Source organism: Colossoma macropomum, unplaced genomic scaffold (genome assembly GCF_904425465.1).
Source record: "Colossoma macropomum unplaced genomic scaffold, Colossoma_macropomum, whole genome shotgun sequence".
In the NCBI taxonomy this organism is placed as follows: Eukaryota; Metazoa; Chordata; class Actinopteri; order Characiformes; family Serrasalmidae; genus Colossoma; species Colossoma macropomum.
The window spans coordinates 97,068-119,156 of record NW_023495965.1 but is presented as its reverse complement, the minus strand read 5'-3'; the positions used below and the strand labels follow the sequence as shown (position 1 = coordinate 119,156).

The following is a 22,089-nucleotide window of genomic DNA, read 5'->3' as shown; positions in this document are numbered from 1 at the left end:
GAGTGTCCAGAGAATCATTGGAAATGTAATGTGTGGAGTCGACAGAGGTTCTCACCCCTGTCCTTTCACCCCTTATTGCTCACTAGCAGCCCAACACAGAGCCAACAGTGTTCTAGTTAATCTGATAACAGATTTTAAAAAGATATTATATTTAGTTATATTGATCCCTTTTTGCAGTAGCCATAAAAATTTATTCTATTTTGAATTAAACTGTTTTATTTCATTGCATTAATAGTATTGGCCACTAGGAGGCCTGAAGAAAGGGGTTTATTAAAAATATCCATTATACATTCCCTTTCACCACCAGCAGGACCTGCAGAAAGAGGCCACAGGTATTGTTCTTGGGGTGATACTGTACAGTGGTCACCAATCCTCCTCCTGGAGATCTGCTTTCCTGAAGAGATTAGAGCCAACCTGCCTCTAACATACTGCCTCTCATACAGCCAATCAAGGACCTCTGAAGAAGTTAATTAGCTGGAAGAATGTGGTTCAGTCCACAGGAAGGTAGATCTACTGGACCAGGCTTGATGACCACTGCCGCAGAAGAACAATTTTTGGTTCTGTAACCAACCTAGTCCTTTAAAAATAACTCAATTGAAAGGTTCTTTATCCATTCTTTATCCCCTTTTTGGCGCCTTTATAATTTCAGAGTGTGAAGTTCTACAGTTTTAGACAGAGTTGTAAAAGAAATGGTCTTTGCAATGGAAGGAACCAAGCTTGATGGCCCAGGTTTTCCCATAGTGCATCACGGAGGAGTAGTCGTATGGGGTGTTGAGGTTGTTGGTGTTCTCCTTGTTGAAATTGTACTGCATTGCTGGTGAGATGTTTGCCCAGTTGATCCTCACATAGCTGTCATGGTCACTCCTGGTCTGCTCGTGGTAGAAACCCAGCACGTGGTTCAGCTTGTGCTGGGCGATGCCATGGTACACATGGCCATTCCTGCTGATGGAGACCACCTGCAGACCACCTGATCTGCCCACTGGAGAGTACCACCTGAGAGGAAATGGAGAAGATTGTCCACATCACTGAAGTAAAGCTGTGGACAGTGAGCGTAAAACAGGAGTAAAGCTGATCTAAGAGATCTTTAGAGGGTTCAGCTGGTCTCACCCATCTCTGTTCTCAATGCTGAGGTAGTCAGTTTCAGTGCTTCTGGGAACAAAGCGAATGCAGGTTTTGCTGTGGAAAGTCGCCATGGCACCGGCAATTACAGACCTGTCAGAGGATGCTGAAAAGTAAATGATCAATAAACAATCAGATAATAGCATTAATTAGATAACGGGAAATGTAGAATGTGAAGAACAAACTTTTACTCACAGAAATCACTGCTCAGTGTGAAAGGAACCTGCACTAAACCAGTTGAGGACTTCTTCCAGAAGCAGTTGTTGTCGGGGCAGAGCAGAGCGTTCCTGGTTCTTGGTAAGACTATGTCTCCCTCCACCAACAGTTCCCTGGATCCTTCACACACAGATGGAGATGGAAATTTGATTAGGAAAAGCAGAGTTTTGGAAAATGTAGGTCAAATTTAAACAATGCAGATTTAGAATCAGTAGAATCAGCAGGTTATCTGACCGTTGTTGGTTGTCAGAATGTTTGCTGTGATGTCCACAAGTTGAGGCTCCATGAGAGGGACGGCTTGCAAGAGGCCGAGCAGCAGCAGGGCTAGAATGGAGAGAGAGGCTGTGGGCTCCATGTTGCTTCAGTGAGTGGAGATGATCTGGATGCTTCTTCACCGTAGCTCAGTGTCTGAACCCTGTCGTACCTGCCTTTTATACATATGGACACTCATCGGTGTGGCTGTCTGGGGATTAAAGATAGGCTCTAGTGTCCACTGTATAATGTGTTTAAATAAAGGGAGGAGCCTCCGAAATAAAAACAAAAGCGTCTTTCTCCTTAGCACTTACATTGTCTTGAGTTCCTCAGGGTTCCATTTTAGGCCCTATTTTATTTGTTTCTACTTACTAAACGCATGGGCTTCACTGTTCATAAAAATCATTTTCTGTCTTTATGCTTTATTCAGTAGCATCTTTAATATCTTTTTCTGGGCAATAATCATCTTACTAAGTATCCCAAAATCAGTGTCTCTAATATGTGTAAATAAAGGAAGGAGCCCCTGAATTCAGTAGTTTTCTGTATTACCTTACTGTATCAGAGTGGCGGTCTGAGTTTTTTTTGGGTAACCTGTAGTTATGGATGAGCTGTTATCCTTGACTTCTCTCTTACTAGAAGAACATTTTGAACATTTCATATGTTTGTGTGAATGTATTTACCGCAAATGAGATACACAGCTTCTGTATTGTTATTACTTTAAGTTAATCTATTTTTACAGTGTCCTGCGAATGAGTGGAATTTTTGCTGTAATCTTTAAAATGTTCATTTAACAGATACACATACAGTACTGTGCAAAGTCAGAAACCATCCTTCATATAGCTCCTCTCCAGTCAAAACAGCCATTAAGTAAAAGTTATTAATTTGTCAGGAGTTATATTTGTGGAGATTATATGTAATACAATGCGCTTGTGTAACGAAAGAGAAAGTCAAAGGAAAATAAGTTTCTAAAACTAGAGTTCAAAAACTGATTAAAAACTACAGAGAAAATGTGTGTCCTAACAACCACCTGGAAGAGCTGGTCGACCCCAAAACTGCCCCATCAGATAAACAGCACTTAAAGCTCTCATCTCTGAGAGAGAGGAGAAAATCAAGCTGCTTCAGATCTGAAAACATCCACAGGTGTTTCTGTCCATCCTTCCACTGTGAGAAGACGACTCAGCGCTATGGGTCTGAAAGGATGTGTAGCTGTCAAGAAGAACCTCACTGAGAAAAGGAGACGGACACATCAAACAAAGAAGCTGAACAATGGACTGACCACCCCAGAGTCCAGACCTCAACACCACTGAATGTGTTTGGGATACTTGGATCATGAGAAACAATTTGTAGACTCAACTTTGAAGGTGTAGATAAATATCGCTGCAGATTTCTTTGAAAATCTGAATGTGAGTCTCCTGAAACGAATGTTGATTTTCTTCATATCTTTACCCCCTTAAAATGGTCTCTCCTTTCCTGTGCTTGGTCACTAGGTCGATAGATGCGTCAGCAGCACTTGCCATGCCTGGAGTGGTCACTTTCATTACCGCTGAACACGTTCCTGGGCAGAACCGAAGACTCTGGTTTGGTAACATAGAGGAACTGTTCGCTGAAGAGGAGGTGCCACTTTATAAAACATTTTATTGTATTACATTGTACTTATATGATAAGTTTATTAGAATTTACCATGTTGTAGATGGTGTTTTGATGGCAGAGCAACATCCTGCAGTCATAAAGCACAAAAACTTACAACATTGGATGTTTTTTCAAATATGTACACTCACAGTACTTCATTAGGAACACTACACTAATGCTGGGTAGGGCCTCCCTTTACTCTGAAAACAGCCTCAGTTTTTCATGGCATGAATTCCACAAAATGTTATAAACATTCCTCTGAAGTTCTGGTCCATGTTGATATTCTTCCTTCATGCAACTCCTGCAGATTTTTCAGGTTCACTTTCATGCTATGAATCTCCTGTTCTACCACATCCCAAAGGAGTTCCGTTGGATTCAAATCTGGTGACTGGGAAGGCCACTGTAACAGGTTTTGCAATTTTTAATGTTATTATTGCTAGAACCTTATGTGAGAGTGTGGGGTAACCCGGATTTATTTGAAGTCTACAGACCTTAGAGAGAAACACTCGCACCAAGGATGCTTTAGAAAAGGGAATTTATTGGCTAAATATCAAACTACTTTTGGACTACATTCAATGATAAACAATAGAAAATAAAACCAGAAAATAAAACAAAACAAAGTGACAGTAATGAAAGACAAAATAGCTCGAGTAAGTTGATGTAAATGATTCACGGCTAAATGGTATGAGGCAGTGTGGTTTTGGGTAGTTGCTTGGGAGAGCCCCTAGAGAATTAACCTAAGCATGGACGGGAATAGCTATATGGCTGGATGTACCTATAAAAGTTCTCTTATTAAATAAATTGGCGTCAGGGCCCTGACTGCAAATTGATGGAACAAGCTTATGTTGGAGTCGGGGGCTGACGTCAGGAGGGGTCGTCTCAGGACAGACTCGATCGAAGGCTGGAGCTCACGCGGTGGTTCCTCTCCTCGCTGGCCGTGGATGCTGCATCTCCATGCAGGCACGCGCCTTTCCGTCAGTGATTGGGCGGAGGCATCTCGTGGCCGTCTGACGGTGGAGCTTGGGCAGCTTTCCGATGGTCGATCCGTTCACAGATCAGTGCGTGGCTCTGGGTGCGATGCTGGGTCTCCATGGCGTCAGAACCGCTCCCACTCCGCTGACGAGGTTCAGGTTGCAATCAGGGTTCTGAGGCTGGTGATACTAATTTAACTAACTACCTCTCTTTAGCAGAATTGAAAGTTATGGATATATCCTCCCGGGCCAGACAAGAACTATCCACCTTCCTTCTCTGAGGGTGGTTTAAATTTAAGGTGTGTAGACAAACAGGCAAGTTACAAAACAAACAAAGGTTTCAGATCTGAAAATTTAGCGTTCTAATACTTCTGATCTGTCTTTCTGACCAAGGCCAGCACAAACTTAGAAATTTAGCTATCCTCTTGCTGAGAACGCAGGACACTGAACTGAACTCCAGAAATTTGTGGTGCACTCTGGTTTTGCTCGGCTGGAGGCCCTATGCTTTGGAGGTGGAGAGTGCTGATAGGTTCTCCTCACCTAAGGTTAACTAGCTACTAGCATTGTTTCCAACTCTGATTGGTTGTGCATAATTTTAGGAATGCCTCCCCCAGAATCACTGCCTCCTTTGTTTCATCTAGTTTAAACAAAGAAAAAGAAACATTCCTATATCATCAAATTGGTTTCTTTCAAAATCAAGGAATGAACAACTAGGATATTCAGGCATGTTTCTAAGAGAGAGTTTAACCCTTGTTACCTGATACACAACATGTCAAAGAACACAGGTACTATTTGCCTATCATATCTGAACATGACCCATTGCATGAAAAATAAAATCGACAATAAAAGGAAAGGAACAAAGGAAGAAAAGAAAAGAAAACCACATTCAGGATACATATTGGTCAATGGTCTAAACTCATAGCAATTAAATGGTTGGGTCTGTTTGTTATCAAAGTTATACACTACGTATTTCTAGCACTTAATACTAGAAAAAGATACAGGTAATATTTAGGTAATACACAACAACAAGAGGGCGGCACAGTGGGTAGCGCTGTTGCCTCACAGCAAGAAGGGCCTGGGTTCGATTCCCGGCCGGGTGACCAGAGTCCTTTCTGTGTGGAGTTTGCCTGTTCTCCCCGTGTCTGCGTGGGTTTCCTCCCACAGTCCAAAGACATGCTGTCAGGCCAATTGGACATGCTGAATTGCCCCTAGGTGTGAGTGTGATTGTGTATGTCTGTCTGTCTGCCCTGCGATGGACTGGCGACCTGTCCAGGGTGTATCCTGCCTTCCGCCCAATGACAGCTGGGATAGGCTCCAGCACCCCACCGTGACCCAGAAGGATAAGCGGTTTAGATGATGTATGTATGTATATGTACAACAACAAGATTAATAAATCAAGTAGTATTGATTATAGAAATGTTGATAATCAAGCAGACAAAGCAAGAAGTTTCTTGGGTTCCTTATAAGCACATGTCCTTACAGTGGCGATGTGGTAATTCTCATTTTCACCCCTTGGGGGTGCTGTGGGTCCATGCTTGAGATCCCTAGGGAATTTAGAAAGTTGAAATTTGCAGTCCAGATTGTCGTATCAGTTCCGTTCTTGGTATGTCTAGTTTAGTTAAAAAGAGTTCTAACGAATGGTTGCAGTTTGGAGTGGATATATACCTTAGAAATGTACTTTCTGTTACTTCAAGATAAAGCTGTCCACAGGACTTTGGAGGGCAATGTGGCCAATATTCCAGGGAGGTGTTCTGTTGCCCCCTGGGTCGAGGGAGAGGGGTGCTGGTTCTTGATTCAGTCGTAAATTTGACTGAGTTTGGGGTTGGGAGTGTTAAGTTGACAGATTTACACTTTCAGACTCACTGGAGCCAAAATGCCCTTAACTTTTGGGTTGTTGATACATTAGAAACACTCAGCTTGGGGGTAAAGTTTCAGCCAGTGTTCGCTACACAAGATCAATTAGCTCAGTCATGTTCATGAAACACGTTTGAGATGACTTTTGCTTTATGATGTGGTACATTATCATGCTGGAAGTAGCCATTCGAAGATGATAAATTGTTGCCATGAAGGGATGAACATGGTCAGCAACAATACACAAATAAGAAAGCTGTGATCAGTAATAACAGGCTGAGAAAACAGTTCCCATCCCAGTACACCACCTCCACCAGCCTGGACTGCTGACACAATCCATGCTGGTGCCAAATTGTGACCCTACTGTGTCACTATCTGTGAGCCTCAGCAGAAATCAAGATTCATCAGACCAGTCTACATTTTTCCAGTCTTCAGTTGTCCATTTTTGGTGAACCTGTGTCCACTGCAGCCTCAGCTTTCTGTTCTTGGCTGACAGAAGTGGAACCCGATGTGGTCTTCTGCTGTTGTAGCCCATCCACCTCAAGGTTCAATGTATTGTGCATTCTGAGATGCTTTTGTACGGAGTGGTTATCTGAGTTACTGTAGCCTTTCTGTCAGGTGGAATCAGTCTGGCCATTCTCCACTGACCTCTCTCATTAACAAGGCATTTCTGTCCGCAGAGCTGCCTCTCATTGAATGTTTTTTCTTTATTGGTACATTTTGAGTAACTCTAGAGATGCTGAGTGGGAAAATCCCAGGAGATCAGCAGTTACAGAAACACTCAAACCAGCTCGTCTGGCACCAACAATCATGCCAAGGCCACATTTTCCCCCATTCTGATGATTGATGTGGACGTTACCTGAAGCTGCTGCCCATATCTCCATGATTGTATGCACTTGCACTGCTGCCACATGATTGGCTGAGTAGATAATGGCATGAGCAAGTAGGTGTACAAGTGTTCCTAATAAAGTGTTTGGATGAGTGTAACTATCAGAGCTTTTTAACTACTCCAACAAAAAGTCAGGGATTTAACAAACACATGCCTTCATTTGCATCTACTACACAAATTTGGCAAAACAATCTGTAATTCTTAATGCTTTTTACCATGATTGGGATGGAGTGTGTTTTTAATCATGGCTATATAATGCATGTCACTTCATTTGAAATGAAATAAGTAGAAATAAATAAGAAAGACTGCAACAGTAATTATTTCTGATATGATCTAGGTGATCTGTGTGGGTCAGATTATTGGAGCCATCGTAGCTGAAAGCAGAGAACTAGCGAAGAGAGCATTGCGGCTGGTCATTGTAACGTATGAGGACGTCCTGCCTGTCTTCTTTACCATAGAGGTACACTGTACTGTCATTACATATTTCATAGAAACATTCAGGCATGTTATGAAATATGGGGCACATCCAGTACGTTACTGCACTGAGCAGATTTGTTGTTGTTTGATGCAGGAAGCCATAGAACACCAGTCGTTCTTTGAACCAAAGAGGAAGTTGGAGAGGGGAAACGTGGAGGAAGGCTTTGAGAGATCAGACCACATTCTGGAGGGTACTTTCAGACGGCACACTTGATTACCTGAATTTAATTCAGTTTGGTGTTATTTGTGTGGATCTTTCTAGAAGAGACATTGTCCCAAAGAAGTTTGTCCAGGTATGTGGGTGCAGTGGTTCCACTGAGACGAACCAAGACTCAAGACAGAACTCCCTGAAAGCATGAGGAAGAACCAATGAGAGGAACCAAGACTCATAAGGAGGAACTCCCTAAAAGCATGAAGAAGAACCACTGAGAGGAACCAAGACTCAAAAGGAGGAACTCCCTAAAAGCATGAAGAAGAACCACTGAGAGGAACCAAGACTCAAAAGGAGGAACTCCCTAAAAGCATGAAGAAGAACCACTGAGAGGAACCAAGACTCAAAAGGAGGAACTCCCTATAAGCATGAGGAAGAACCACTGAGAAGAACTACCTAATGAAAGGAAATGACAAACAGGTGTGACAACTTAGAATTCCGGTGAAGAGGAGCGCTGGAGTGAATGTTCATTGGTAGATGGCGATAGGTGGAGAGTCAGGTGATCTCCCACTGACTCATGGGAGTTGGAGTCCTCTAGACAGTCCATGGACTCAAGTGATTCTGCAGGGGAAAGGGAACAGACAGAGGAGGCGTCTTTGGCAGGAGGCATGACAGTGAGGAAGAACCACTGAGAGGAACCAGACCAAAGAAATATACAGTAGACTAGGTGACCTAGTCCTACCTGACTGATATATCAGTTACACGATAAAACTGGCTAATACTGTGGCTCCACAGACTTATCTATATTGGTGAAAATACTGCTTATATTGGTTTGAAGTTTCTTGTTTTATATTACTTAGAATTTTAATGATTTCACTGATGAAAACCAAGAAATAAGAAAAACAGAAAAATATATTTTATATATTATATATTTGAATTAAGATTGTATAAAAATAAGAAACTTAAGACAATTAGGATAAACAAAATAAGAAAAGTAGAAACCAACAAAGTGTGGGAAGCTTTGTCCTTTGTCTTGTCTTTACACTGCAAAAAAAAACAATATTTTGGACAATTTTAAATCTAGTCTAACATAATAACATCAATACAATTACTTAAACTATATCTAGATGTTTTTGTTCTTGTTTTACAGAATTTTATCTAGTGATTTTTTTTTCTCATTCCATTTGCTTCTTTCAAGAAGTAATGCTTAAAAGCGTTAGATTTTTTGCCAATAGAATGAGATCATATGTCTTGATAAAATAACTTTAAACAAGGAAAATTAATAGAATATAATTAGATCTAATAGTATTTAAGTATTTCTACATTTACGATGATTTTACTTGCCAGTATGTAATTTTTCACTGTGTACACAGTTGTATGCAAAAGTTTAAACATCTCGGGTCAAAATTACATCCTTTGTTGATTTTATACATGAAATAAAGTTGACACGTCCTCCACAGAGAACTCACTTAAAAATGACATTTTTCTGTAAACTCTAGTGCACAATTTCTATTTTTAAATTTAAAGTGCACTTTTGCACAGCGTGTTTTATTTTTTCCAATATGTTACATTCAGCAAATAAACAGTAATTAGGAATTAAAACGTGCTGATATGTGTTCTCTGTAGAGGGTGTGGAATTTGACCAGGGGACCCTGGTGTCCTAGTGTCAGCTGAAGACCCTGAAGATGAAGCTGTTTCTCTGACCGTGATACTGTCCACTGTTCCAGGCGAGCTGTATATGGGGGGTCAGGAGCATTTCTACATGGAGACGCAGGGGGTGATCGCCGTGCCGAGGGGGGAAGCAGGAGAGATGGAGCTATATGTAGCCACGCAGCATGCAGCCTACACTCAGGTCAGACACTGATAGCGTGGCCACTTCATCAGAAACACCTCCCTCGTAGCTCTACCTTGCTGGTGCACAGTTAGAGATTTACATTATTCATGGTTAACCATCCTCTAATCCTTCGGTCAGTTTCTGACCACTGAGTCGCTCTTGATGACATTTTTGGGTCTCAACCTGGCTAATGTGTGTGAAAACTCCTGTGTCTGATACACTTGTACCAGCACCACACACACTACCATGGGCTGAGAATGGACCACCACCCAAATAATGTCTGGGCAACAGCAGTCCTGTGGTCAGAAACTGGCAACGGATGAGCTACAGTCTGTAACTGCATAGTGTCCCTATAGTGGACTGTAGTGGACCTATAGTCAAATGCAAAAGTTTGAAATTTGTTGCTTTTTAAGTGAAAATAAGTTAATATTAGAAAAGAATATAAAATATAAAATGTCTTGTGCAAAAGTTAAGACATTTTATTTTTGATGTTTTTCTCAGCAAATATATAGAGATTTTGCAATAAATTTGCAGAAAAAATGGCATATTTAAAGCAGTACTGCTAAAATTTTTGGTTAAATGTTAAAAAAGGGTCATTACTGAGTGAAGAGAATAAAAACAGGCTAAAATATGGTGAGTGTGAAAGCCTGAAATAATCATTTAAAAGTCAGAGGCGTTGAGTTTTTCACACACACATCGTACGTCTTTACATATTTACGTCACACAGAGACTCTAAAAGAAGGTCCGGCTCGATGTTTAGACCTCAAATGATCTCAAAATCAACATCATACTGATGTTATTTGATCGGGGGGGTGTAAACTCTTGCATCTGACTGTATAAGGTAGGCGACCAGCAAGTGTTTATCATCTTATGGATTTTCATTAAAGTGAAAATAATCTGCTGTATGAAGTGCATTGAAAACAGAAGGAATGAACAGATATTTAAAGGCATCTACATTAACCTCAAATGTACTTAATTGTATCCATTATTGTGTCTTAGATTCAAATAACACTTCCGTCTTCCTCCACTAGGAGGTGGTGGGGTTGACTCTGGGGGTCGAGTCCAACAAGATCACCTGCCATGTGAAGAGGCTGGGTGGAGGATTTGGAGGGAAAGTGATGAAGATCGCCTCATTGTCCGCCATCACTGCCACTGCTGCTTACAGGCAGGACTGACCACTATAAGACACACGCCTTAGAACAGTGGTCTTTGTTTTGTTACATTAGCTAAGATTGGCGACCGTTGTGTGGAGGCGGGAGTGGATGCACATCCTAAGGCTGGGATACAGTTAATCTAGTCTAATACAGTTTTCTCCATTAACATCAATAACATTGATTCAGTGTATTGTAACAGCACTATAATGTACTGTAGAAATGTACTATAGAAATGTAGTATAATGTTTTAAAGAAAAATACTAAAGAAATGTGCTATAATGTATTATATAATGGTATAATGCACTGTAATATACTGTAAAAACATATAATAATGTACTATAGAAATGTACTTTAATATAATACAATATACATATTGTAAATGTACTACAGAAATTAACAATAATAACTGTTAGCTATAATTAACACTATAGAACTCTAATATAATGTACTATAAAAATGTACTGTAATGTAGTATAATGTACTATAGAAATGTACTGCAGTGTAGTGTAGCAATGTACTACAGGAATGTAGTATAATGTACTATAGAAATGTACTGTAATGTGTTGGAATTTACTATAGAAATGTAGTATAATATACTGTAGAAAAGTACTATAATGTAGTATAGAAAAGTACTATAATGTAGTATAGACATGTAGTAAGGTACCATAGAGATGTTACTATAGACATTTACTATAATGTACAATAAAAATATTGTAAATGTGTTACAGGAATTAACTATAATAACTATAATTTAAACTAATGAACTCTAATATAATGTATTATAGAAATGGACTATAATGTAGCATAGAAATGCAGTATAATATACAATAGAAATGCAGTATAATATACTATAGAAAAGTACTATGACCCACTATAGAAATGTACCACAGAACTGTACTGTAATGTCCTCTATAAATGTACTATAATATACTATAAAACTGTACTTTAAGGGTGTCTCCGATTTGTATAGTTTGGAGTCTGTGAACATAAGGCTTACTGTCCTGCTGTGTGTATGTAAACACTGGCTGACCGTATCCGTCCACCCTGCAGGACGGGCCGTGCGGTGCGCTGTGTTTTAGAGCGCGGGGACGATATGCTGATCACCAGCGGGAGACACCCCTTCCTGGGGAAGTATAAGGTACTGAGGACCTGTCGTACAGTTAGGTTCAGAACTTTGCCTCCTGAGTGGTTTTATAACACTGAAGCGTGTTTTCCTGTTTTCTCAGGTTGGTTATATGAATGATGGCACTATTCTGGCTGCTGATATAACCTACTACAGCAACGGGGGCTGCACACTGGACGAGTCCTCATTCGTGAGTCTGCAAATTTTTTTTACAACATTGAGAGTCTCATTTGCAATCGAATACCAAAAATTCAACTCTAAAAATAATGTCTAAACCTCTAGTTGCGTACAGTTATCTTGTTTTTTATTTATTGTACCATTCCATAATCACAAATAATGAAATAATTCAGTAAATATATGTTCTGTTTCGACAGGTTCTGACTACTTTCTGTTTGTTCAGACAACAAAAATTGACAAAAACAAAGACTTTGCAAAACTATCAAGCAAATATTTCTGCCAAACAGGACTTTACACACAACAATATTCACAAATTCACACCATAATAAAATGTCTCCTCTTCTACTTACAAACACTAAACTGGTATCTGTTAAACATTTAGAATCTGCACTTTCCACACAAACTCTCCAGTGTTTCTATGAACTATGAGATATTATTCATGTAAAATTACAGCATGACTCCGTGATCACTGGAGATAACTGTAACTTCTACGAGCCTTTAGGACGAAGCAGGGTGCAGTTTCTGCCAGTTTTATTTTACTTACACGTCTGTAGCTCAGTGTGTTCTGTACTTTCAGATCATGGAAAAAGCTCTTCTTCACATGGACAACGGCTATAAAATCCCTCACCTGCGCGGCCGTGGTTTCGTGTGCCGGACGTTTCTGCCCTCCTACACGGCCTTCAGAGGCTTCGGCGGCCCCCAGGGGCTCACCATCATCGAGAGCGTTCTGCACGAGGTGGCGGCTAAATGTGGCTTACCTGCACACCAGGTGAGACTGAGGACAACAAGAGAAGGCTGTTTACTGTGGTTAATACACTTCTTACTGTTTCATAAAGAGCTGTGTTTTTGGATGTCAGTCATTATTGACAGCAGTGAACAAAGGCAGAACTGAATTACAGCCCGTCTTAAAGTAACTCTGAAAACTGATTAAGGTAATGTTTTGCCCCAAATGTGGTCAGTCAGCCAAGATATGTTTCGTGTCTGAAGTTGCTCCTTTAGTTTTAGCACTGGAGCTACAGGCTAATGTAGCTAACAATTAATAAGAGTTTATAACCCACCAATTAGCATTAGCATACCCCACCGATTAGCAACCAGCATCTATTTCATTGCACACAGGAGCACTAATGACCAATAACTTTAACCTAATAACTTAATATAACCAATATAACTTAATATAACCATATATATAACTTTATATACCCTTATAACCTTATAATATAACCTTATAACGTTAGAATATAACCATACATAATTTAACCCTTATATACCCTTATAACCTTAAAATATAACCTAATGTACCATTATAACCTTTTAATATAACCTTATATATCACTTTATGCACCCTTATAACCTTATAGTATAACCTTATAATATAAATTATGTACCCTTATAACCTTATAATATATCCTTATGTACCCTTATAAACTAATAATACACTCTTATAATATAACCTTATATACCCTTGTAATATAACCTATATATATATAAAACCTTTAACCTAATAACTTATAACTTTAACCAAACTAACTGCCATTCACACCTCTGTCGTTAATGAGCAGGTTGGTGATTGGGCCATGTTCAGATTTGCATAACATAGTTACTGTATTCATTGTAAAAAATTATATTTTTTACAGTAAAATGTTGGGTTTATTTTGTGTCATACTGTAAAACATTGTCATTTAGAGCGATGCACTGTTTTATAGTCACATACCAGTCAAAACAATGCATAGCGGGAAGTCTGACACTGTATTTACTGTGAAATTTACAGTAATTTATTGGTACATAATTGTAAAACAAATATGCGGTAAAATACCATGAAATATTTACAGATTACTACTGTAAATATTTTACAGTACTTTACTGTAAAAATTTCTGCTGCCAGAAATTTTACAGTGTAATGCTATATTGTGTGCTCAGCTACCAATTTATGCTTAAATCAAACTACAGTGTCACTGCTGTACACTTAGCAAAGATGGCTCTTCAAGGGTTCTTTGGTAAAGACAATGGTTCTATTTAGAAGCATGACCTGTACTTAGAACCATTTAGCTTAAATGGCTCTTTGCATGGTTAAATGGTTCTTCAGATTGATGGAGAATGTGTTGTATATGGTTCTAGCACCAAAAAGGCTTGTAACAATAGCAGAATGCTTTTTGCTGCTAGAAAGAACCATTTTCAAAAAGGTTCTACATAGGACCTTTAGAATACAGCACATTCTCAGTCAGTCTGAAGAACCATTTCACCATGCAAAGAGCCAATTAAGCACGCATACAGTTCAATATTTTTAAGCGTGTAATTCCGGACTCATAGATTCAGCATTGAAAACTATGGCTATGTGTTTTTGGCCTCACGTCCAGTCATAGTTACTGGTCCAACTGGGATTTTGATTGGTCAGAAATGGAACTTGGAACGTGTTATGGTCTCATTCATTCATAATCAATTTAAGAGGTCATTTTGGGAGGGCCAATGATGAAAGTGGGGGTCTTCTCCACTTCTGGAAGCAGATAAACAGGACTGTATATCCACAGTGACCCATAATCGTTCTGACCCATCACTTCAGCACTTGGAATGGCTGTTTATTCCTCCCTGTGCAGGTGAGGGAGGTGAACATGTATCAGGGTGAGAGCAGCCTCACCCACCACCGGCAGCTCTTCAGCCCCACAGACATGCTGCGCTGCTGGAGCGAGTGTTTGGAGAAATCGGACTACGAGGAGCGTCTCCTCGCCGTCCAGCGGTTCAACTCCTCCAACCGCTGGAGGAAGAGAGGAATGTCCATCGTCCCGCTCAAGTTCGGAATCGGCTTCTCAAAGGGCTTCTACAACCAGGTGTGTAAAGCCGTTCGGCCACAGTTACAATATTAAAGTCCTCTTATGAAGCACTGGAAACTGCTTGTGTGCTAACTAATTTCTCCCAAGGCAGATGAAAGAGAGAAAGAGAGAGAGGGAGAGAGAGAGAGAGAGAGAGAGAGAGAGAGAGAGAGAGGAAAATTATAATCCCCTGGACTCCTGCTTACGGATGGCTGTGGCATCGCTGGGGTTTGAACTTGCAATTATAGGGCTAAAGCTTAGGCTGTGTTTGTTATTTCATTGTTTAGTCTTTGCTTATTCTTAAACTCAGAGAATAGTCCAAATAAATGATCTAATAACATGTTAATGATTGATAATAATTATATAATATCATAATTTATCAATAAATCATTTGACTGATTAGCCATTTACTTAGTGAGATACAAATAAATCAGTTCCAAGAATTATTTTGAAATGTAGAAAACTAATAATTTAGTTATTTAATATTCACAACTCACATATTATTGGGCTTATATACAATATATACAATATTAGGCATTTTATTAATAGCAAAAAGTACTCATTTACTCATTTAAACATTAATAATCATCAAACTGGGCCCTATTTTAAAGTTATGACTTTATAATGAATTTATAAAGATACATAAATGATAAGACTTAAATCACATTAAAACATTTATGAAAAACGGTAACATATTTTGGAGTTCTGAGAATCAAATAACTAAACCGTTACTAATTTAGAATTAATAGGTTGGATTTCTACAATTTAATGCATATGTGTAGTGTAATGCATATATAACTATTATATATTTATTAACTATTAAGGCATCATCTGAAAAGCATTTACAGTGCTTTAATTATTTGTGTCATCAAGAAAATAGTTAATAATGGAAATAAGTAGGTGTGTCCAAACTTTTGCTACTGTACAGTTCACTTACACATCACATTAAATGGGTTGGACTCCTGAAATGTTTGGAGTGTCTCTCAGTTTCTCTCTAAATCTCTTTATTGCTCCCTCTCTCTCTCTCTCTCTCTCTCTCTCTCTCTCTCTTTCAGGGGGCAGCGTTAGTGAACATCTACAAGGACGGCTCAGTGCTGGTTTCTCACGGTGGTACTGAGATGGGTCAGGGCATCAACACCAAGGCCATTCAGGTCAGCAGCACAACATCCAGTAACTTTCAAACATCTAGAGTGGACGATGAACCTACACAAAACATCTACCTAGACTGGAGGCACCTAGATGAAAGATCTACCTAGACTAGATAGGAGCAGAACAGTGGTGGTGTCCAGGAGTTGGTTTGAGAACCTCTGACCAGGATTTATATCCTCAGATCTTAAGTTTAAACCCAAACTGAGGATTTGTTGGTTTAGCTCTTTACACTTGTGCTGTGTGTTGTGTTTCAGATCGCTAGTCGTATCCTGAAGGTCCCCATGTCCTCAATCCATGTCAAAGAAACCTGCACTGGTAATGTTCCTAACGCAGCGCCATCTGCTGCCTCGTTTGGCACCGACGCTGTGGGAATGGCTGTGAAGGTAACCAACAGATACACTGTGAAAAATAATACCTACACAAGTAAAAGTATCTGAGTAAAAATAAAAGGCAAAAAATTGAATGGAAAAGAAATAAATTAAGGGTCTTTGACTTTTGAACAGAACTGTAATCTAAATACATACTGGATACTGGAAAACTAAATACTGGAAAGATCTGCTTTTCAAAATCTCTGTAGGTTCATTCATTATGAAATGTTCACCCTTTGCACAGCATGAAGGGAACTGACTCTTATAAAACAATCATAACATATTTATTTCTTGAATTCAAGTATTTTGGCATCATATTATCACAGCATTAACATCACTGTCATTTAAATCATGTCATGTTTGGAAAATAATCCAGCAGCTTCAGTGAAAGTGTAGTCTACATTGTGCCACATTGTCCAGTATCCTCCTGAGTTTGTTCTTAAGTGTGTTCTTGATAAAGGTCCTAAGAAAAAGTCTGCATCAGGTTCATGACGTGTTCTTAAAGCGCAGAACTGTTCTCACCGTTGTGCTCTTGAGTGTGTGAAGATTCTGTTCTTACAGAATGTCAGAATCTTCGTCAAAACTGCGGAAGTGGGTTTTAAGAAGAAATTTCTTAGTAAGAACGGTTGGTGAACGAGGCTCAATGTTTTTTAGTGATGTTCTGAGATTTTTATCATGTCCTGCAGAATGCATGTGAGAAGCTGATGGGTCGACTGGAGCCAATCAAAAAGAAGAACCCAGAATACACCTGGAAAAAGCTGGTGAGCACAGATCCAATATCCCAGAAGCATCAAAAGGTTCTGATCACTTAGCTATGCTGCACACTATAGCCTTAACTAAGGTCTTAGTTCAAGAGACTGGACCGAACCAGGACGTTTACACTAGTAGTATAAAAGACTACAGTGTAAAGAACGTGCATTTTTATATCTGCGTATATATTTGCATTTATATCTCTGTGCATTTTTTAATCTTAAATATAGTAAATGTTATTATATCTTTTAAATTTCCTTTTTCAATTATTTGACTGTGCTGTCTGGTTGCGCCGCCTGACTTTTCAGACTAATTTCAACTTAAACAGGCATCTACTTAAACACCCGTAAAAGCCTCTGTCCTTCAACTTGAGTTTATACTTACATTTTATTCAAGTAAATAAACATTATTATAATAAGTCCACATGTTCATGGTTCTCCTGAGGTCAGAACACCTGACATGGTAAACCGTTCTAGCCACGACTCAAACACACTTTTACTAAATCTGTGACCTTGGCATTGCACCATGATGAACACTTGGGGTCTTCTTTAGGATACAATACAATGGCAGTGTTTTTCAACCGATGCTGATTTCAGTGCAGTGCAACTGCAGTTAATCAGTTAATGAGCAATTTCGTTAGTTATTTTGCTTTTTCTGCCGCAGGTGGTGGAGGCGTACTGCCAGAAGATCAGCCTATCAGCTACTGGCTTTTTCATGTAGGTCATTCAAATCATAAATATTTGATCATCACGGCTGAAATGATTTTATAGAGTTACCGTAATTCTCTCTTCCTCCATCAGGGGGCCTCACACCGGTGTGGACTGGGAGAGGAGTGAAGGAACAGCGTATTATTACTTCACCTTTGGGGCCTGCTGCTCTGAAGTGGAAATAGACTGTCTAACCGGAGATCATAAAGTACCGTAACAACCTTTACAGTCACAATTAGAATTTTTTTTTGTAAACAATCATTAGCCTTATACTACTTCTACTATGATTACTACTGCTACTATACTACTTCTACTCATATACTACTACTACTACTACTACAAATAATAATAATAATAATAATAATAATAACGATAATGCCCAATATAACTATTATAAATTTTGTATTAAAGACAAATTTCAGAATGAATGCAGATTTTTGTTGTATGTACAAAATATATTAAATAGTGTAATTTTGGCAATTTTACCATTTCAGTGTGACATACACAGAATACAGTTTTCTGATTTTGGTGTTTTTGTTATTATATGTTGTCAACATTTTTTGATTGTGGTGTATTTGAATATTTGAATATTCAAATTTTCAAACATGTTCAAATTTTGTTTGATGCTATTTCGTTGTTCCGTCTTTTGTGTCCCTCTATATAAAGTAGCTTCTTCATTGTAAAAAAAAATACATCTGGACAAGTAAAATTATATGAAATCTAGTCAATATATGTAATATTTCTTATGTTGAAATATTGTAAGAATATTATAAGATTGTTTAACTTATGTCTAGGCATTTTTTTCTTGTTTTAAGTAATTGTATCATGTAAAATGATCTCACTACACTGGCAGATAATTTTGCTTGTTGTAATAAATGTGCTTAAAACAAACCAAATTATCTGCCAACATAATGAGATCATTTCACTTTATAAAATCACTTAAAACAAGTTAAAAATGTCTGGAAAAAATAATCTTAGAATAAGCGTACAACATCTCAAGATGAGAAATATTAGATATATCGACTAGATTTAAAATAATATAAATAAAATAATAGAATTTCACTTTGCAAGGTACCATTTTTTTGCTGCCCACTGCAAATAAAAATATTTTTAATGACTTGCATGGTTAAATGAAACTAAATACCATTAAAAATTAAACATAAATCAAATATAAATGAATGACTACAGTTTTCCATTCATTCTCACTGATGACCGACGTAAACCTGCTGTGTTACAGAACATCAGGACTGACATTGTTATGGACGTGGGCAGAAGTCTAAATCCTGCGCTGGACATCGGGCAGGTACGCATCGTACCCAGACAGGTTTATTTGGTGTTTGTGTCTCAGTAGAGCTGAATGTGCGAGTCTATTGGTGTCCAGGTTGAAGGAGGGTTCGTTCAGGGTTTGGGGCTCTACACTATAGAGGAGCTGCAGTTTTCTCCTGATGGAGCTCTGAGGACCAGAGGACCTTCAGACTATAAGATCCCCGCCCTCAGCGACGTCCCGCACATTCTCAACACGCACCTGCTGACCAACGCAGGAAACCCCCACGCCATCTACTCATCTAAGGTAACACAAACACAACCACTGTCAATCTTCACCTTCACTCCAGCTTCCATTCTGTTAAGGAGCCTCACTTTCAGCTCCTCAAAGAATCTGCAGACACACCTCCAAAGTTCAGTCTTAGAAGCTGGTTGATGATTTTCTGAAGTAATCAAACACATTCAGTGGTGTTGAGGTCTGGACTCTGGGGAGGTCAGTCCATTGTTCAGCTTCTTTGTTTGATTTGCAGATGTTCTTCTTCTCTGTCAAAAGTTGGCGCACCCTTGGCCGAATGACATACTGTGTTGTTTTTTGTTGAAGTGAAAAGGATTAAACACCTAAACAACCTCTGCAGCATTTTTTCTGAAATTTTTAACACACACCTATTTTATATTAGATGAACCTAAAAAATAGAAAAACAAATGAAAAACCTGTTGAGACGTCCAAAAGTTCGGAGTAACTTTGGCGGAAATCACAGCCTGCAGACACTTTTTTATAGCCAGCTAGGAGTCTTAGTTTTAGTAGAACGCCTCTTGTTCTGTAATATTCCTGGGTTGTCTTACATGCACAACATGTTTAAGATCTACCCACAGATTTTCAGCGATGTTAAAATCAATAAACTATCAGGGCCGTTCCAAAATCGTACATTTCTTGAAGTAGTTCATGGTGGATTTGGAGGTTTTGGTGTTTTGGATCACTGTCCTGTTGTAGAAGTCTCTTTTCAGCCCCAGTTTCTGGTCTTCCAGAATTTACTGATATGGCTTGATACCTGTGCAGTGTTACCTGTTTTACCTGAGCCACTGGCTGCCACACAACCCCAAAGCATAATAGATCCACCTCCATGCTTAACGCTTGACACATTGTTCCTTTCATCAAATGCTGCTCTTTTTTCTACACTTTTTCAGATCTGAAGCAGCTTGATTTTCTCCTCTCTCTCAAAGATGAAAGCTTTGAGTGCTGTTTATCAGTTTATACGTTTTTCACTTATTTTCCTTGGGCTTTCTCTTTATTTATGCAAAAAGTAATCTCTCTTATTTTAAGATTAGAAGGATGGATGAGTTGAAGTGGACAAAACTAAGCTGATATTCTTAATTTTCTGTGACATATATATATATATATATATATATATTGTTTGTTTGTTTTTGTTTGTTTGTTTGTTTTCCCTGTTGTAGGGAATCGGTGAGCCCCCGGTGTTTTTCGGCTGCACTGTGTTCTTCGCCATTAAAGAAGCGATCGCGGCGGCGCGGAGAGAGAGGGGCCTCAGCGAGAGCTTCAGTCTCTCCTCTCCAGCTACAGCTGAGAAAATACACATGGCCTGCCAGGAAACCTTCACCACTGCGGTGAGCTTTCACTGCTTTTTACTGTTTCAACACACAAACAGAGATAAATAAGATTCAGTAATGTAGGTGTATAATATCCAGTGGAAACACAAAATATTATTCTACTTATACACAATAATGAGATGAAGTACAGGAATAATTAGCTTACATGGGCCATCACTTATGTTTTTAATTAGTAAGAAAAAATATATGTATTCTGTAATAAAAATTATTTGGAGTGCAACAATTTAGGCACCCCTTACCAAATTCCATGTTATTGTTGTAAATAATTTAACACATCCTCTACAGAGTTACTGTTTATTTATTGAATTTAACATATTAACATAACCAGGCTTGTTTCCCAGATAGAGATTAAGCCTAGTCCTGGACTATACATGGACCTTCTAATGAAAGAAATAACATGTCTAATAGGTATATTATATATGATCAGGGTTAACCCAAAATGTGCCACGTGCAAAGGATTGACCATTTTTCTTATATTGTACCTGCAGCATGGTAAAATCAGCAAATAAATAGAAATTACGCACTAAAATTTACCAAATAATGGCATTTTTGAATTTGTTCAGGGGGACCAATCGTAATACACACACCTACACACACAGGTAGAATTACAATTCTTTAAATTTTACAGGTTACAGTAACAGTGATATAGAGATAGAAAGGTCCAAAGGTCTGAGACCACATTGAGAATCTGGTATTATTTTCATTTAAACCTGGAAAATAATAACAGAACATTTTAGAATTTTGAAAAAAAACAAAAAAAAAAACAAAACAGTTATAAGAAGCAAAATGAAGAAGAAATATTCAATTTGCATATTTCTTGGTCACTATTCTCTAAAAATCTAAGCAAATCTGTGACACTGACCATGTCTGAAGATGATGCAACAAGATTCTGCTGTTCACCCAGATTTGTGATGAAAAAAATAATATAAAATTTGGAAAGAATGCAAAAATGCTGTATATTACAGAAGTGCATTTCCTCGTTTCCTTCTATTTCTTTAGGCTTCCTCCTCTGAGGGTGGACGCTGCAGACCCTGGGCCATCAACGTGTGAACCAAAAACTCCGCCGGCCTCTCGGACGGTCACCTAACTAATAATGACTTAATATCTTGTAATAATTACTTTGAGATTATTTTACTCTTCAGATCTGATTGCTTATTATTTTGGAAAATATACTTTGAGATACTGAGTCATTATTTTGAGAAAATTGCTCATTATTTCAAGATACTAAATCAAATTTCTGAGAAATTTAGTCCATATTTCAAGATATTAAATCAGTACTTTGATAAAGTATGATGAACATTCATGAATCTGCATTTTAGGGTCAACATTGTTCAGATGCAAAAAAGGGGAGAAACTATGCAGATTAACAACCTGCAGTGATTTACTAACATGAACCAACTGGGAAATTTCACCAAAAGAGGCGAAAACAAAGCAAGTTTTTGTTCTCGTCTCTTCACTTGTGAAAGTTTTCATTTCTTAGACTTTAAGGCCCCTTTTTCTGTTATTGCTTCTTTTGTATCGCATGGCCTCATATGAAAAAAATGCATATCATATACATTTGAAAATGTATGAAATTGGGCAA

The 22,089-nt window shown here is 38.6% G+C and overlaps 1 protein-coding gene across 1 annotated transcript in view; it reads left to right on the top strand.

Moving 5' to 3' along the window:
* The window catches only part of aox5 (aldehyde oxidase 5), a 43,070-nt gene extending 21,513 nt beyond the window's left edge, over positions 1–21,557 (top strand). Inside the window, exons 18-35 of the mRNA XM_036564293.1 lie at positions 3,075–3,201; positions 7,265–7,387; positions 7,499–7,595; positions 9,283–9,407; positions 10,421–10,554; positions 11,594–11,681; positions 11,770–11,856; positions 12,421–12,612; positions 14,435–14,665; positions 15,703–15,798; positions 16,051–16,179; positions 16,851–16,925; positions 17,578–17,630; positions 17,715–17,829; positions 18,859–18,924; positions 19,003–19,191; positions 20,337–20,504; positions 21,507–21,557. Of these exons, the coding sequence (XP_036420186.1) occupies positions 3,075–3,201; positions 7,265–7,387; positions 7,499–7,595; positions 9,283–9,407; positions 10,421–10,554; positions 11,594–11,681; positions 11,770–11,856; positions 12,421–12,612; positions 14,435–14,665; positions 15,703–15,798; positions 16,051–16,179; positions 16,851–16,925; positions 17,578–17,630; positions 17,715–17,829; positions 18,859–18,924; positions 19,003–19,191; positions 20,337–20,504; positions 21,507–21,557 (2,146 nt within the window). The remainder of the gene's footprint in view (positions 1–3,074; positions 3,202–7,264; positions 7,388–7,498; positions 7,596–9,282; positions 9,408–10,420; positions 10,555–11,593; positions 11,682–11,769; positions 11,857–12,420; positions 12,613–14,434; positions 14,666–15,702; positions 15,799–16,050; positions 16,180–16,850; positions 16,926–17,577; positions 17,631–17,714; positions 17,830–18,858; positions 18,925–19,002; positions 19,192–20,336; positions 20,505–21,506) is intronic.
* The last annotated feature ends 532 nt before the right edge of the window (positions 21,558–22,089 follow it).